The sequence below is a fragment of the Rattus rattus genome, chromosome 1 (assembly GCF_011064425.1).
Source record: "Rattus rattus isolate New Zealand chromosome 1, Rrattus_CSIRO_v1, whole genome shotgun sequence".
In the NCBI taxonomy this organism is placed as follows: domain Eukaryota; kingdom Metazoa; phylum Chordata; class Mammalia; order Rodentia; family Muridae; genus Rattus; species Rattus rattus.
The window spans coordinates 41438607-41456688 of NC_046154.1; the positions used below are offsets into that span (position 1 = coordinate 41438607).

At 43.9% G+C, this 18082-nt stretch overlaps 1 protein-coding gene across 1 annotated transcript in view; it reads left to right on the forward strand.

Moving 5' to 3' along the window:
• The first annotated feature begins 678 nt into the window (after nucleotides 1-678).
• The window catches only part of LOC116898785 (cytochrome P450 4X1), a 29103-nt gene continuing 11699 nt past the window's right edge, over nucleotides 679-18082 (forward strand). The window contains exons 1-6 of the mRNA XM_032900128.1: nucleotides 679-973; nucleotides 13148-13289; nucleotides 14146-14190; nucleotides 16035-16162; nucleotides 17695-17822; nucleotides 17900-18054. Of these exons, the coding sequence (XP_032756019.1) occupies nucleotides 797-973; nucleotides 13148-13289; nucleotides 14146-14190; nucleotides 16035-16162; nucleotides 17695-17822; nucleotides 17900-18054 (775 nt within the window). The 5' untranslated portion in view covers nucleotides 679-796. The remainder of the gene's footprint in view (nucleotides 974-13147; nucleotides 13290-14145; nucleotides 14191-16034; nucleotides 16163-17694; nucleotides 17823-17899; nucleotides 18055-18082) is intronic.

The window sequence follows — 18082 nt, forward strand, 5'->3', positions numbered from 1 at the left end:
GGGGTGCGGAAGTCAGGAGTGGGGACGTTGACAAGGAGGAAAATAGGGAGTTTGTAACTGCAATGCAATCTATTGCTCAGGGCTGTAACTCCAATGCTAGCATACATCTGTCTTAGCATAAATAAATGGGCTGATTGTATCTGAATAATAGAAATACTCTGTATCGGTGCGCCACTGTGTGCCTCTTCCCATCTCTGGGTTTGGTGCTCTCACATAGGTTGAAAGGGGCAATGGTGGACCTTGGTGCACACTAGAAATCGGGATGAGGAACAAGGGCAAAACATTCGCAAGCACAGTTTGGCAGGCCATACTGCACATTGATAATTGCCATACCCTCCTCGGCTCCCACACCTAGTTCCTGTGGCTGCTCATAGATTTCCAGAATGGGAAAGCAGGTCATTTCGCACAGCGGTTTTTTTCTTTCTTTCTTTTTTTTTCCCATGACAAGCAAAAAAATAATAATTACCTCAGCCTGAGCATTATTTCAAAGTCTAAATTCAGATCTTCCGAGATTGGAAACTGTCAGACTTAAAATAAGACACCCCGGGAAGGTACAAGAAGTCTGCCTGAATTCAAGCGTGAATGGATCGCGCGCATTGGAAATCCCGAAGGATCATCATCTTCTTCCCAGGCAGGAGCTGCCCCTCCTCCCCCTCAGCTACACCAGGGCTCACTGGGGAGGGGGTTGGGCGATTCACACCAGCTCCAGGCTAGAGAAAGCTATCGGCTTCCCACCACCAACCACCATATCCTTCACCCACCCACCCACTGCCCGCAGGATAACGAGCTCAGAGTGATGGAGGCCTCCTGGCTGGAGAATCGCTGGGCGCGGCCCTTACACCTGGCTTTGGTGTTCTGCCTGGCGCTGGTGCTGATGCAGGCCGTGAAGCTCTACCTGAGAAGACAGAGGCTGCTGCGCGACCTGCGCCCCTTCCCGGGTCCTACCGCCCACTGGCTCCTGGGACACCAGAAGGTAGATGGAGGGAGGGGCGCCGCAGGATGCTGCAAACGAAGCCCGTAGCACAGCCGCTGCTTCCGTAGGACTCCCAGCCCGGGATTGGGGGAGGGTGGGGTGGCTCTCAGCTCCTCTGCAGTACTAGGACTCTCGCATCCCCTAGGGAAGGGTTGCTGGGGGGGATCTGGGAAGCCTGAATATCATCATCGTAAAACTCTAGGCCTACACAGTCTCCAGTCACCTTGTTATGTCTCTTACGTGCATTGTTTAAAACTCAGTTTGTTGTTCTAATTCATCCTTTAAGTTGTAGAAAATATGCAAAAGCGAACGCAGTAGTTGGCCCCCTTGATTCATTCAGACCAGAAAAAAAAAAAAAAAAAAAAAAAAAGTCTTTTTAAAGCTTCCTGTAAAGGAGGGAGTGGCCGCACTCCATTGCTTTGTGGATACTGATTGAAGGTTTGCTGAGTGCATGGAAATCGATCACTTGTTCCATGTCTCCAAATCCACTCCCTACCCAGACCGATAAATTCTATCAACCCACTGGGAGTAACAGCTCTGTGTGTGTGTGTGTGTGTGTGTGTGTGTGTGTGTGTGTGTGTGTGTGTGTGTGTGTGTGTGTGTGTTAAGTTCTAGGTTCACAAAGAGAGTTTTTTCCTGACGGGCCCAAGTAAGGTACAGACTTGAGCACTAAGAGAAAATGAAACTCCTGGGTTGGGAGGGATGATGTCCCTCCTCCTAGGATTCCCCGAGGGGCGGGGACAGAAAGAACTGCTAGCTGTGAGGGGTCTGCACAAACTCTCCAGGAATGGGTGAGCTGGAAAACTTGCATTGGTGGGGGGTGGGGGGTTGTTCCTCAGCTTCCTAGACTATATCTCTGCCATGTACGTTCCCATGTGCCATGTGCTGACTCAGGGTCCCTTCAAGTACATGAAGATGCACAATAAACCACACTTTCCTTTCTTTCTCTCTCTCTCTCTCTCTCTCTCTCTCTCTCTCTCTCTCTCTCTCTCTCTCTCTCTCTCTCTCTCCCTTTTTTCTCTCTCTTTTCCTTGTCAATATATTTTGATTGTTTGGGAGTTTGGATGTAAGGTTTGATGTGGACAGTCAGCCACTATAGCCCAGGCGGTCCTGGAACTCACTATATAGCCCAGACTGTCTTCAAACTTACAGTGATCCTTCTGTGTCCCGGAGTCAGTTGTCCCATCCTGCAGGACAGTCAATGAGGGTGCAGAGGGTACCTGGAAGAGAATGGGGGACAAGAGATGCGAAGAAGGACGCCAAGACAAAAGTCTGATCAAGGAGACAATTTTATTTTTTCTCAAGGCTGAACTTATACCATAACAGGGGTAACAGAGAGAGGAGGGAAGTGGCAAACATTTGCACAGGCCAAGGACACAGCTCTTGATCAGCTGATGTCAGCAGGATGTTGGTTTTTCAGAAAGGTTGCAGGTTCGTCAGATCATTATTCATCCTGACCACCAGGTTTGTATTACTCTTCTGCAGCTGGCTGGGGATTTTCCATGAACCCAGTCACACTTAACTCTAACTATATTAACATCAATAATGGAGGGTTTTAAGGGCTTTGCTCCCAACATCTCCACCTTCCTTATAGTCAAATGAAAAGGTGACCAATGGCCTCGCTGTCCTGGAATGAGCCCCTCAGGAACTGTGTCTGTCTTAGGTTGGAGTGATATTTGTCACATGGCCAAGAGAATCTCATGACCAGGGTCCGTCATGGGATAAGGCAGCAGCTAATGGCGGCCCTCCTGTCTTAGGCCCTTTATTGTGAATATATCCCTCTCTTACCCGTCATTGACTGTCCAACTCAGCACGCAGGGGTGACGATTCGTTGATGTTTCAGCAAAGGCATCAGGACAGCAGGCAGAAAAGAATGTTGGCCTCATTTGGCTCAAGGACAAAAATGTCCTTGCCTGGGCTAGGAGGAGATGTGTAGGTGAGCTTGGCCCTCACCAAAGGCACCCTCCATAGCCAGCCTATGATAATATACCTGAATAGGTTTTGCTGCTATATTATCTACCTGTTGTTTAATAAAGCTGGTTAAACGATTAAATGCCTAAGAGCCAAAAGATATAAGCAAAAGAAGGCCTACTATGGGGCCCAACAGGGAGGGAAGCAGGGTGGACAACCAAGGGGAGGTGGAGAACCAATTTTGATATCAGCTCTCAGCTTTTTCTCTTTCTCGTTTTCTCTTTTCTAAGCCGTCTCTGACCTATTTCATGCTTTCTTTAACCATATTCTAAGACATAAGAAGTATCCAAGCACTGCCTTTCTCTCACAAACCAGAATTCACTGTGATTGCCCAACGTTGGGAAATTAAAGGTAAAAAGCCAATCAGAAATAAGTACACTTGCTAGCATGTATGCTTAACGTAAAAGAAGGGCCAGACAATTGTTCTTTTTGATTAACTTCTGACTCTTAAAGACAGTGTGGGTCAAAATTAAAATAGTCAGATATACTTAAAACACTGCTCCATTGTGGATAGATGTGGAAGTTTAAAGATTGAATGAATTTATATGATTGTAAATGTTTACTGTGAAATATCACAGAAGGGATGCCACCAGGCAAGGAATTACAATTTTAACTGATATTAAACATCTTAAATAATTTGAAGAAACCTCAGCATTGAATTATAACCATCAGGAGAAAAAATAAAGGTATACATAGGTATCCCGTGCATGTCATGTAAGAAATAAGCAAACCCCAAGTCAGTACGGTACAGTAACAATGGGTGAAAATTAAATAATATGTTGATACATAGAAGGAAAAGGTAACATGTTGACTGCCATTGTTGAAATTCCCAAAATAATTCCAATAGACAATTCAATTTAGGTTCCTGCAACAATCATAATTGCATTATCCAAAAAGCCAAACCCTACGAAAGGTATCGCACTGTGGAAGAATCCATATCTCAGCTGTCCTGGAGTGGGTGGTAGAGCTTCCAATTGTTCTTGTGCAATGGCAATGGGCTCGAAGCAGTGCAGTTCTTTGAGTGAGCAGCTCCTCTCGGTGGAGTGCAGGCTGTAGATGAAGTCACGTGCACCCTGCTCTGTGTTCAGCGCTTCCGTGGGCTCCTTCTTGGGATGAGTGCCCAGAAGCTAGGGAATAGGAATGCAAAGGCTCTTTTAATAACTTTCTGGTAAATATAATCCCTGTATCGGCACCTGATTGAAACATTCTAAGACCCCAAGTGTAGCCACGTAGCCAATCCTGGTTTCGACCCGTGGAGGTAAATTTAATATTTAGGGGGACGCACCATCCCCTTGTTTTAGAATTAGAACCTTCATAATGGGAATCTGGGGCATGCATATTAGTAGGACGGGAGGTATTATAAGTCAAACAACGCAGTGTATTAGGTGAAAAATTCTTAAGAACAGGGGAAAGGGGCCAGGCAAGAAAGCTAGGGGGTGGATGGGTGAGAGATGGTGGAACAACCAGATCAGGTGATGAGTAGCATTCAGTCACACAGCTAAATAAGGAAGCTTTCTTGGGATGAAAAGGGCAGTACAAAAAAATGAGTGCAAGCTTTGTGCCTGTGAAACAGAAAGGCGAGCAGAGGGGCAGCTGGAGTCTGTTACCGGCTGTCTCTCTGGACTTAGATTCTCCCTTAAGGAGTACCTCCCTTCAGTGTCAGCTCAGTGGCTCTGCCTCTCAAGAGACCCAACCTCTGAAGGACGCTAGGCTTCCAGTAAGATCTAATAACAAAAGGGTGGAGAGATGGTTAGGACCTGGGTGCTAGATGCCAAACGGCTGACAAAAGAATTGTACGGCTCGTCCGCTCCCTGGAGCACCTTGGTGAGCGTGGAAGAAAAGCCAGATTTAGGGGGGGGGGGGATTTTTTTTCCAGGCAGTCAGACATGCCTGGTGACCTTGAGCCAAGAGATCAGAAGAAAATAGCATTTGAGCCTCTAGTGTTGAAGGGAGGCTCGCCCAGGGGGGTGTGATCCGATGAAACCTTGGGTACCAGAGAGTAAGCTACAGTCAGAGATAACTGGCTCGCCAGGAGCTATAAGGACTCTTTCCACTGTCATTCCTGAAGCAGGCGTCACAGTTGAGCTGGGCTTCCTGCATCTTATATCCAATAAAGAGGTTGCTAACAGGAGTACTACTGACCTTCAATAGAACTACAGCCCTCTCTGTGCCTCTCAATTCCAGGACTTCAGTAGCAGTCCCTTCACCAAGCTGTCTCACTGGGTTAGAGGTCCCTGGAAAAGAAAACATTGATCCTGACCTTGGCCACAGCCTCCAGTTGGAGTGGACTTTCTCCTGATATCATCCCAGGGTAAACACAGCCAAAGCCTGTTCCGAATTCTGACTGGCAAAACAAAGTTCCTCTCAGTCTGCTGTAGACTCTTTCTGGAACTACTTTAGGGGCTCCCTTTCCCCCTAACCCAGTGCATTTTGACCACAGGGGCAGGAACTGGCTGCTGTGGGGATAGTCTTAAGGATATCATTAATAAGAGACCAGTAACTGAAGGCAGTGACTAGAATTTTTTCAGGGCCAAAAGTCTTATAATCGTCTTTAAAACAACCACTAACTCTGCACTATCTTTTTGTATCAATTGTTCCCTCCTGGGGGAACTATGGACAAATATTTCCTACAAAGTTTAAGAATCTCTTAAATCTTTTTTCTTAACCCTATTCCTCATGTCTTGAATGACTACTTTGAGTTCTGTCACAAAAGGTGACTGTAGAATGCTTGTCCCATCACTCACCACTGAGATCTGCGTCGTCCAAGGAAAAACACACCAAGTGGCTGAACCAAGGTTGGATGGTCCATGGTAGCCAGGGGGTGAGGGGGAGCAAAGGGCTCCAAAGGGGAAGCAAAGACTCGGAGGAAGAAGGGAGACAGGCCTGTCTGTTCATGGGGTATGACGTTCTCCCCAGAAGACCCCCCAAACAGCCACACTTTGGGCTCCAGTTGCCCTGTCCAGTTGTTGTTGGCCCATCCTGCAGGACAGTCAACGAGGGTGCAGAGGGTACCTGGAAGAGAATGGGGGACAAGAGACATGAAGAAGGATGCCAAGACAAGAGTCTGATCAAGGCAACAATTTCATTTTTTATCCCCAAAGCTGAATTTATACCATAACAGGGGTAACAGAGAGGCAGGGGAGTGAGAAACATTTACACAGGCCAAGGACACAGCTCTTGTGGTCAGCTGATGTCAACAGGATGTTGGTTTTTCAGAAAGGTTACAGGTTCGTCATATCATTAGTCAGCAGGAAGTTGGTTTCTCAGAAAGGTTACAGGTCATATCATTGGGCATCCTGACATCAGATGTATTTCTCAGCAAGGTCACAACTTTGTCATCTCATTAGCCATCCTGACCACCAGATTTTTATTAGTCTTCTGCAACTGGCTGGGGATTTTCCTTGAACCCAGTCATATTTAACTCTAACTATACTATTAACATCAATAATGAAGGGTTTTAAGGAAATAGCTCCCAACACTTCTGCCTCTGCCTCCTAAGTGCCGGGATCACTGTGATGAGCCACCACTCTTAGTGACCACATTTTCTCTCTTCATTGATCCAACAGTATACACTTAGGCTGACTCCTAAGTCAACCATTATAAATTAGAAATACATGCTGCAGTGAATATACAAGTCAGATGTCTTAATGAAATAGTAATTATTTATTTTGGGCATATTCAGAAGATGGATCATTGAATTTTTTTAGATTTATTTATTTCATTTTGTATGAGTGTTTTGCCTGAATGTGTGTATATACACCATGTATTTGCCTGGTACCCACAGAGATCAAAAGAGGACATCAGACTCTTTGGAGTTTGTTATGGATGGTTGTGAACTGCCGTGTGGGTTCTGGGAACCAAATCCAGGTCCTCTGCTTTAACAGCAAATGCTTTAAACTACTGAGTAATCTGAACAATCTGTTATTAATCTGACTGTCACAATTTTAGTTTCCATAAGTTCTGTCTTATTCTCCATTTGTTCTTCCACTGATCACCTTATATTACATAAACATACCACACTTTGACAATAGCCATTTCCCCCCTCCCCCACCGCACACACTCAAGGTTTCTCTGTATAGCCCTGGCTCACAGAGCTCAATCTGTAAACCAGGCTGGCCTTGAATCAGAGATCCACCTGCCTCTGTCTCCCAAGTGCTGAGGTAAAGGTATGCACCACTACCACCCAGCAACAATAACCATTTCTTCTATTATTATTAGTTATTATTGTTATTGTTATTATTATTATATTTTTATTTGCTTTTTACTTATTCACTTTACATCCAGTTCACTGCCTCTCTCCTGGTCACTCCCTCTCACAATCCTTCCCCTATCCCCTTTCCCCTTCTCCTCTAAGTGGATGGGACCCCACTGGGCATTGCCCCCCTACCCCCTGGCTCTTGAAGTCTCTGTGAGGCTAGGTGCCTCCTCTTCCACTGGGACCAGACAAGGCAGCCCAACAAGAAGAACATACTTGACATACAGGCAACAGCTTTTAGGATAACCCCCCACTCCAGGTCCCATATGAAGACCAAGCTGCACATCTGATGTATATGTTCAGGGAGGCCTAGGTCCAGCCTAGGTATGTTCTTTGATTGGTGGTTCAGACTCTGAGATCCAAGTTAGTTGATTCTGTTGGTCTTCCTATGCAGTTCCTATCCCCTTGGGGGCTGCAATGCTTCCTCCTATTCTTCCATAAGAGTCCTCCCCAACCTCCATCCACTGTTTGGCTGTGGGTATCTGCATCTGTGTGAATCAGTTGGTGGATGGAGCCTCTCAGAAGCCAGTCATGTTAAACTCTGTCTGCAAGAAAAGCAGAGTATCATTAATAGTGTTAGATTGGTGCTCGCCCATGGGACGGGTCTCTAGTTGGGCCGGTTATTGGTTTGGTCATTCCCTCACACTCTGTTCCATCTCCAATCCCTGCATTTCTTGTAGACAGGATAAGTTTTGGATCAAAAGTTTTGTAAGTGGGTTGGTGTCTCTATTGCCACCTGGGCTCCTGCCTGGCCATGGGAGGTAGCCTCCCCAAAAGCCATTTCTTAAGCTCAGTATTCTTTGGATTGGCAATTTGAACTGAGTGAGATCAGAATTTTTCTAGGTGACTTTGGTTAGACTGACTAATGTGCCACAGTTCACATCAGGTTAGATAAAGGTTGACTGTTATTCTAAATGCCTTGGTCTCTTCTGCCTGCTGTTTTATCTTGATAGCTGGATAGCATGACCCTGCTTACCTCGTGTCAAGCTCCCAGGATAGCAATTGAGCAGTTTGTAAAACTCTCAGCCATATTTGCTCCACTCACATTGATTGACCAGAGCCATTCATCAAATCAAGTCCAGAGTCAGGGTATAAGAGCACAGAGCACATTCGTATTCTATGTCCTATTTCCCCTGATGTATCGGAGCTTCTAATAAATTTTTTCTGACCCCTGCATACTTTTGGTTCCTTTCTCTTCGTATATTGTTATCCTTTGCTGCCTAACAAGTTTTTCTCAAATTTAGCAGCTTGAGACAACAGTTTTTATTTCATGCAGTTTATATAAGGGCTGGGGATTCAGTAGTGGCTTCCAATTGCTGGGCGATGCTGACTCTGGGTCTCTAACAAGTTGTATGGAGATGGCAAAGCCTGCACCCATCTAAAGGGCTGGATGGACGGAATCCACCTCCAGGTTCACGCACATGGTTCCTGACAGGCCTTGGCAGCCTTGCTTCCCTGTACTGGCTCTAACCTAGTTAGAACTTATCTGCCACCACTTCCACTGAGAGTAATTAGTCGCACCAACATATCCCGGTGCACTGTAAGAGAGGACAGCACAGAGGCAGGATCTTAGGGGCCGTCTTGTTGGTGACTACTACAGTGCGTTTGGCTTTGTGTTTTGCATGATATGGGGCTGTCCTCGAATGTCATGTGGTTTGAGGCTGTATTTTCTTATCCTATGAGACACTGAAGAGGTCTGGAAGTCTTCTGCACTCAGAGAGAATTTTCCTAAAGAATAATATGTAAAAACCACTGTGAGAGGAGCAGAACTATCAGTATCTAGGTATCTTTTTACGGTTATGTAGAGAAGAATTGTCCTTTCTACTACATAAGAGGATGCCTGGTGACTTGGCATTCTGGGAGAAAGGAGGTGCAGAGCTAGGATATCTGATGTGTTAGACAGCCTTTACCTAGGTCCCTATTGTAGTTCAGTGTTTTACTCTTAACTTTTACAGTGCCTGGTTTCTTCAAACCTCAAAGTTTCTCTGGCTTGGTTTGTGTAGAGAGCAAACTCGTCTCATTAAGTCCCTTTGCACAGCTGACATCTATGCTGCTTGAAGAAAGAGAGACCTGAGATCCCACCAGCCCTCCCTCTAACCTGTCTCTTCCTTACACCTAACTCACTGTTCCTCGCCTTCTCCGCCAACTCCTGTTTACTCTCTATCTCTTCAGAGTTTGTTTCCAACTCCACACTTTCCAGAATTTAATTAAGAAGTTCTCAGTTGAAAGCTGGAAGAAAAACCTGAAAATTATCCCACAGATCTGTTCTACCAACTACTGCTAATGAAGTGTTGAAGAGGCGATTCTCACAAAAGGCAAAAAAGTAACTTAGCTCCACAAGTTGAATTGCTGTGAATGTTCTAAGTGCTCTTATCTCTGTCTCCTTGCAGACTGACCTGCGGAGACTTGCCTAGCACTATGGTCAGATTTGCTGCTTCGACTGTGAATGTTGTTGGATTTTATACTATCATCTGTTTCTGCTTTGTCAGTTCTCAAGCTATTATCTAGTGTGCACACAAATGTTTAGTTACTCTGTCTTCTTAGTAGACTAATCTTGTTATTGCAAAATATTCCTTTTATTATGTGAGAATCCTTGCCTTAAAGTCTACCTTATCTCACATTAGTGAAGCTACACTAGCTTTTTTTGGTAATATGAACATGCTAGACCTTCCCAGGCATGTGGGGCCTTTTAAAACTTGTCTTTTGCCACTACATAGATTTTTTTTTGTGCACCCTGGTAATGTTTGTCTTTTGGTTGGAAACCTTAGTTTATTACATACAATGTAACATGTTATTGACTTGTTCAAGAGATAAACTGGTTTAATATGTGAAAAAAACTGAAAACATATTTGTCAAAGACCAGCTTTGACATCCAGGGCAGAGAGTTGTTGACTGGGGCAAGTACGCTCCCGAGGGAGCCAACAAAGAATTCTTTTGGAGGTAGCGGGGACTGATGAAAAAACTCCTTGGGGCCAGAAAAGGTCCATTAAAAAAAAGAAGGAGAAAAGAGAGGAAAGTATCACACACACACACACACACACACACACACACACACACACACACACACACACACACTAGATGGATGAAGCAATGAAGCAAACTTCAACAAGCAAACTCCAATAACTTTTTATTCTCTCACAGTTTATATATCCCAGCAAAATCTTTCCATCTGTATAGAAATTACAATGTGATTACATTCTATTTTTCTTTTAGTGAATGATGATTTTTTTTAAATGTTTCTCCAATACCTTTATATGAAAAACATTACATAGTACAGGTTTTTTAAAAAAAAGCTATTTCCAAGAACCCACATACATTCACTACTAAGCAACCTGTTACAGATTAACAAAATGTAAGCAAGCAAGGTAATTTTCTCAGCCAGTTTTTCTTACTGGAAGGCTGCAATTTGAGGTTACAAAGAAATGAACAATTATTTTATTGTTTATCTTAAAAAGAATCTTATAATTTTTAAAAAACTCATTAATCTAAACTTTTATGAAAAAACAATGAGTCATTTCTACTTTAAATCCTCGGGGTGCACTTCTACTCATTAACAATTTATTTTATTAAAGCATATCAGGAAGCTGAGGGCAAATGAGTACAAAAAAAAATCAATAATTACCTTGACTAACAGCCCAGCTTTAGCAAGAGAGGCACGGTTGCCAGTGTCCTTGTTCCTGACCTTAAAAACTCCTTAGCTTAACTATTAAAAGTGTGCCTCTCTGAACTTGTAGTCCTCGGGGCTTTGCCTCTCAGAAGCATACCTATCATGATTGTGCTAACCAGTGGGCTGCATTCCATGAGTACTAATAGCATTTGTTGTTCTGCTCACACAGGACTTGACATGTGTCAGCTACTTAGTGAATTATGGTGTTCCATCATGACCATTCCAGAGTCAACAAGACCTTCACATTGTGGTCTAGATCTGAAATGTCTCCATAGGCTCACGTGTCTAAACACCTAATACCCAGATAGTGGCAGTTTGGAGAGGTTGGCTGGATAGACATAGTTACTGGAGGAGGACCTTTGAGGCATATAGCTCAAGCCTGCTCCTAGTCCTGTTGTCTCTGTTCCCTGGAACTCCATGATCTGAACAATCCACAAACTCTTGTGTCAAACAGTGAGACATAATGCCATGCCTTCCTTGCAATGATGAACTATATCCCCTGAAACTATGAGGCAAAGTCAATTCCTACCTTAAGTTGCTTCTGAATCTTCATTATCTGGTATGTTATCAGCCATCCATAAATGCTCTCTGTTTGTGAGTTGATAAATATTTACACTGTTAGAAAATATCATGATGGCTTGATGGTGGGAACATCAGCATCATTTCAGGACCTAGGTCTTAGGATCTTGACCGTTTAGTAGACCTAGGTTTAGGTCCAGAGACCAGCTCATGGATGAGAGTAGTTGACTGATAACACACAGATTTGGAAGGTTATTTTCTACCTCTTCTGAGGATAAGAATAATAGTACAGTAAGTGGTGTGAAATCACACAAGGAAGAATTTCAACAGCCTTAGATTTCCTCCAAGGTGGAGATACTCATGACTGTACTCAAATGTAGATAGGAATCCCAACCATACATGCATACAACATAAGTAGATATAAGGAAATCTTATTTTCAGTAATTTTGAGGGAGTACGTAAGCCATTAGCAAGCTTGTCCCTGAAAGATATGGGTGAGAGAGATGGCTCAGAGGGTAAAGTCCTTAAAGCAAGAGGACCAGAATTCAGATGCCCAGAACCTATATAAATACCAGGTAGGTTTTGTTTAGAGACTCCCCAAGAATAAGAATGAAGGGGGTGGGAGATAGCTCTACAATTTAGAGCACTTGTAGAGGACCTCAAAACCCAGATTCAATTCCCAGCACCCAAATGGTGGCTCACAATCATCTGTAGTTTGTTTCAGGGGATGCAGTACCCTCCTCTGGATTCTGAAGGCACCAGGCAGACAAAACTAGTATGCATTCAAATAAATCTTTAAAAACTGAAGATTAAAAAGGAATGATTGAGTCCCCATATTAACCTCAGGCCTCCTCATGCATATGCAAACATATGTATGTATACCTCATACACTGGTGTGCTCACACACATTCAAATGTGTATATGCACATGTACACATATCACACAGATCTATGAGATATTTATATGAGAAAGAAAAGAGAGAGAAGCAAAGGTTCCCACTCTGGCAGTATTATTTATACTTTGCATGATAGCTCACTTCTATAACCATGCACTCAGGTGCCTGAGGCAGGATTTGGTGTGATTTCAAGGCCAGCCTGGGCCACATTATGAGCTCTTATCTCCACAAAAGAAAAGAAAAGAAAATCTGGAAGCTGAGAGGTTTGTCTATATGTTTGTTTCAAACTCCAGAAACCTGTATAAACGAGTGTTTGCTATTGCAGGAAAGAACTAGATGTTTTTGTAGAAGGAGTTGGCAGGTTTGTAGAGAGAAGTATTTGTTGTTAATGTCTTGAGAAAGAATCACTAATCCACTAATCGGCAGTTAGAGAACAGAAAAGGGAAAAGGAACAGTGAGCTAGACAGTGGCCATGCTCAGTTTACCAACAGAAAACTTCTAGTAGCTTCCAATATAAGAAAACAAACTGTCCAGCCATGCAGCTCTACCTCTCCCCTAGGCCTGTGATGTCCTCGGCAGGGGAGAAGGGAGTGAGAATTTCATCACCTCACCCCCTTCTGGGAAAAGCTCACAGGATGTGTCATACAGCAGGGATTGGGTCTGATGGTGGAACATGCATTCATACTGAAAAAACAAATACCCTAGCCTTGCTTAGGACATAATCCTCAAGCTTAGAGGTCTCAGAGAAAGACTTTCCCCTCCCTGCATAAAGGAGTCAGGTCTCTCTGCTGTGCAGCCCAGTGTGGGCCCTGAACTCACCCTGTGTCTCACTGACTCTCTAATCTCCCATCCTTTTTTTTACAATAGCTTCTTCAGGAGGATAATATGGAGAAGCTTGACGAGATTGTCAAAAAGTACCCTTGTGCCTTCCCCTGCTGGGTAGGACCCTTCCAAGCATTTTTCTACATCTATGACCCAGACTACGCAAAGATTTTTCTGAGCAGAACAGGTAAGGAATGAGATGGAAATCTGAGTCCTGATCCTGCTAGGAGTTGCACGTGACCCACAGGCCCAGTCTGAAGCAAAGGTGAGCCCAAGCCTGGAAGACAGCCTGAGCAGTGTGGACAAGGAGCAGATCTGCCCTGGCCAGAGGACTCGCGTGCACTTCCCAGTTCCTTGTCTAGTTTTGGCTTCAGGGCCCTATAAATCCCAGCTGCCCTAGTAGCATGGCCAGAGGCTTCCTTTGGAACTTTAGAGTCAATGACACCGTTTCACACAGTGTTATGAGCTTAAGTCTCCAGAGGATGTTAGGAACCTACTACCTCTGTGGGTCTGAACCGAAGATGGAGCGTTCACTTACCAGCCCAGACTCTTGGTTATGGTCCAAACTGTTCTCTTCCTTTGCAGAGGAGAGGACACTCCCTCCATTTACAGATTCTATTATGGATTATTCCATAGTACCAAGCTAAAATCGACATTTTGAGCTCTGCTATTTATTTACATTAGTCACAAGAACATCAAGAGGCCTTTGTGTCTCGCTGTCTGATGTTTTCCAACAAGCACACATATCCCAACACTCATTCTGGAAACTTGTTCATCCCCCAGTGAGCCAGCATGGTTGGAGGGAATAGCAGCCAGGGACTTGTTCTAGGGACTTGTTCTTGTCCTAGGACTTGTTCTCTCTGGGAGTGAACCAAGACTTGGGTTTTCCCAGCCTCCAAGGCTATAGAAAGTGAGCTGGGATTCCCTCCTGTCCACACTGTCCACACTGAGTGCAGGCAAATGAAGAAAGCCTTCCCCAGCTTGAACGAGTCATGAGCATGATTTCTAATGCTGCCTTTGGTTTCCTATGCTTGATTCTGCAGACCCAAAGACCCAGTACCTGCACCAGCTCATGACCCCCTTTCTTGGTATGTATGTGACTCCCATTCTCACTCCATAGCACAGCACACCAAAGAGACTCAAATCTGAGCTCAAAAGCATCAAGAGAGGGACATCAGATACATGTGACTTGAATCAGAGTGGGGGACCATATGGGAGAAGAGAACAATTTAGAGGGAGGCAGGGGACAGAGGGGGAGTTGGGGTAGAGGCAGAAAGAGAATCAAGTGAGCACTGAGTGTAATGACATAAATATGAAAATGCCGTGATTCAAACCAGAGTTTTGTATTCCCACCTAAAAATATTATTTTTAAAATTTAAAAATGTAATCTAGAGACACTGATTTAATCCCCATTGCCTACATTAAAAAAAAAAAAAAAGAACACAGGAATAGGCAGGTCTCTGGGCTGGACAACTGGCACAACCTATTCATAAATTCCAAGCAAGTGAGAGGCCCTATTTCAATTTAACAACAACAACAAAAACCGACACTGGACGACAAATGAACAAACACACAACTTTTCTAAAGAGTAAGATCTGTGAGGACTGTCATCTAGGAAAGAGTTAAACATCAACCCAGTGTCAAGGTCAACCCAGCAACATCACAGAAAGCACCCTTGTCTGTTTCTCTCCTCAGAGTCCCATTTTCAATGCAACAGTTGTGTGAATTCCTCAGTCTTAGCTTCACTAAGGGAGAATTTAATTCTCTTCTCTCATGTTTCCTTATAAATTTCCTTTCTTTTCAAAGTTCTCTTATTTTTATATGCCTCTCAGTAAATTTTTCTCTGATGGACATTTGGCGTTATCCTTGGAGCAGATAAATTAAGCTGCTTTCTTCCTGTCGTTGATGTTTATTTTAGACCAGGAAGGAATTAAATGAAAGAGTATATAGGCTTTGGACTCAGAGCCCTTAGATTCACACACTGCTGTTCACGCCAATAGACTACTTGAGCATGATCTTAGGGAAGAAATTGAATCTAAGACTCATTTTCCTCATCTCTGAAATGATCATGAGAGGCAGAGTTGTGGCTGCTGATTGGTGACTGCCAGATTCCCAGTACTTTTTGTAATGGCCGTCGTTCTAAGAGCACCAAACCAGATGTCACAAAGCTGGCGTTTTGTAAGCACTCAGAAAGGGATGTCATTCACAAAATCCCAGCACTGAGAGTGGGAAATGACCACAAAGTCTCACCCTAACCTGAAAATGATTTGTAATTAGTACCTGCTGGGAGAGGGAAAATGAGCGTTCTCCACGGAGTGTCACTGTGTGAACTAACCACATTTCGGGGCAGGGTCCATTCCCAGGAGCAGTTGGCCAACACAAAACAGACGCCCTGGTTCATTGTGCTCTTTGTTTCAGTTTGGTTTAATCTTATTCACTTTCTCTTGTGTGTTTGAACATTTTCATTTTTTCATTTTTTACAATCTTTTCTTTTTTGAGAGAAAGGAAGAAAAAACATGGAGTCAAAAAACAGAGAGGTAGCATCTGGGAGAGGTTTGGGGAAGCCAAAAATATATGATCAAAATACATCGTACAAAAAAATGTTAATAAGAAGATATAAAGAGTGTTATTCAAACGTAAAGCCTTCAGCTAAGGTTAAGTGCCTTGTGTGTGTGCCTTCATTGAATGCACACCACAGAAAACCACCTCCCATCACTGTGAGACTAAGGTTCATCAGGTCTCAAAGCCTTTCTCACAGCACTGAATGCGTTAACCCTGCTGTGAGCATCAGAGACCGTCCTCATCTGTCAGCTTCTCAATGCCCACTACTACTCCCTGTCTGCTCGTGCATCAGTGACATCAGGCTGTCTGTGTTCCGCATCTTTCCTCACCTACTAAAATGCATGAGATTGTGTGCATTTTCTTCCTCAAGGAAGAGGACTCCTGAATTTAGATGGGCCCAGGTGGTTCCAACACCGCTGCCTCCTGACTCCTGCGTTCCATCAGGACATCCTAAAACCATGTGTGGACATGATGGCCCACTCTGTGAACGTGATGCTGGTAAGTGAAACACTAGATTAGACGTTTATATAGTGGCTTGAGAAAAAAATCAAAGCTGATTTCTAGAAACTAATCAGAATGCAAGTACCCACTGAGTAATGATGTCTATATAAGGCTTTCCTGAATTCCTCAGGTGATTAAAATACAAGAGCTGGTCCTCTGCCTTAGAGTCTAACACTCTGTGGTGGTAAGACTCAGGTAGCAGGCACTGTGGGAGACAGGTAAGGAAGCCATGTGCAGCTAACTGGCTTCAAATATCAGGTTTATCACAAATATAAGCTGACTTGCAGAACAAGAAACATCTAGGCAGAGAGATGTGAGCAAAGGTTTAAGGCTGAAATGGACTTGGCTGATGGGCATGAAGGACTGAGCAAAGGGTAGGTGCCTATCATAGGTGGTGAGAGATCTATAGGTGAGTGGCACCTTCCAAAGGGGCAGGGCACTGCCTTCAAGAGGCATCCCTGTTGCATGCCTTTCTGGTTTAGAGATGAGTTTTATCAAAAGCTCTATTGACATAAAGGTTTCGGTTTTCTTAATGTTAAAAGTAGACAACTAATAAATACAGTTTCTTCATATGCATTTTTATACAAAAGGTGTTTGTCATGATACATTTATAACTGGAGGATGGGCACTGTGGGTAGTTTAGCAGTCAGACAACACATCTCAGGCTGTCTGAGTAAGCCTCTCTCTGTGGGGAGAGCCAGCTCCCCACAGCAACTCCCTTTTCAGGCCTCTTTGTATTCTCAATGTCTGAATCAGACATATTTTTTATTGTTTTTATTTGCAATTTTTTAGTTAAATATAACTATAGCATCTTCTCTTTCTTCTCCTCCCATCAACTCCTTCTGTGTTATCATCCCCTGTTCCCTCTCAAATCCATGATCTTTTTCGTCAATAATTATTGCCTATTCTTTAATAATTATTGTATATATAAATATACAAATACAACCTTTACTGTTGTATGTATGTGTTTTCAGAGCTGACCATTTGGTATTGAATAACTGTTTAGGGGGCTTATTCCTGGGGGAGACTTACTTGCCCTGTCCCATCAGTCATTACTTGCCTGTAGCTCCTCACCTAAAACTGGGGCCTCGGGTGTCCCTCCCCTTCCATGTCAGCATGTCTGTTGGTGCTGATTTTGAAAAGTGTTCTGAGTTTATCTGAAGTGTGGCAAGACAGCTGAGAGCTGTGACGGGGTACCTAGCTGGTTGGGGGTTCAAGGTAGAAGCAGCCCCAGGAAACCCCACGTGTTGCAGTCTTAGATGGTGTGTGGAACTCTGTACCATTTGTTGCAGAGCTGAGATAGTCGCTGACAGACCATTTGCCAGACGTGAAACACGAGTCATGCTCTTTCTCACTGGCCTAGCATGTGCTTCCTTTCCTCATGCCCAGAATAAACACACGGGTGATTTACTCCTGGCCTTCAGTTCCTGTCAGGTCAGGGTTTTGTCCCTGAGACAATAAGGGGAAAAGCAGTCAAGCAAAGGCCATTTGATGATGGTGAGGATATTGATCTTGGCCTCCTCTGACAGGATAAATGGGAGAAGACGTGGACCACGCAGGAAACAACCATCGAGGTTTTTGAACACATTAACTTGATGACCCTGGACATAATAATGAAGTGTGCTTTTGGCCAGGAGACCAACTGCCAGATAAACGGGTCAGTGATGGGACAGTAAATAGGTTCACTGTGATCTGAGTCAATCATTAACCCACGGTTCCACATTTTTCTTCCAGCACCTATGAGTCTTATGTGAAGGCAACATTTGAACTTGGTGAAATCATATCTTCTCGCTTGTACAATTTCTGGCATCATCATGACATAATTTTCAAACTCAGTCCTAAGGGCCACTGCTTCCAGGAGTTAGGCAAAGTGATACATCAATGCACAGGTAAAAACACAGGCGTGTCTTGGGTATG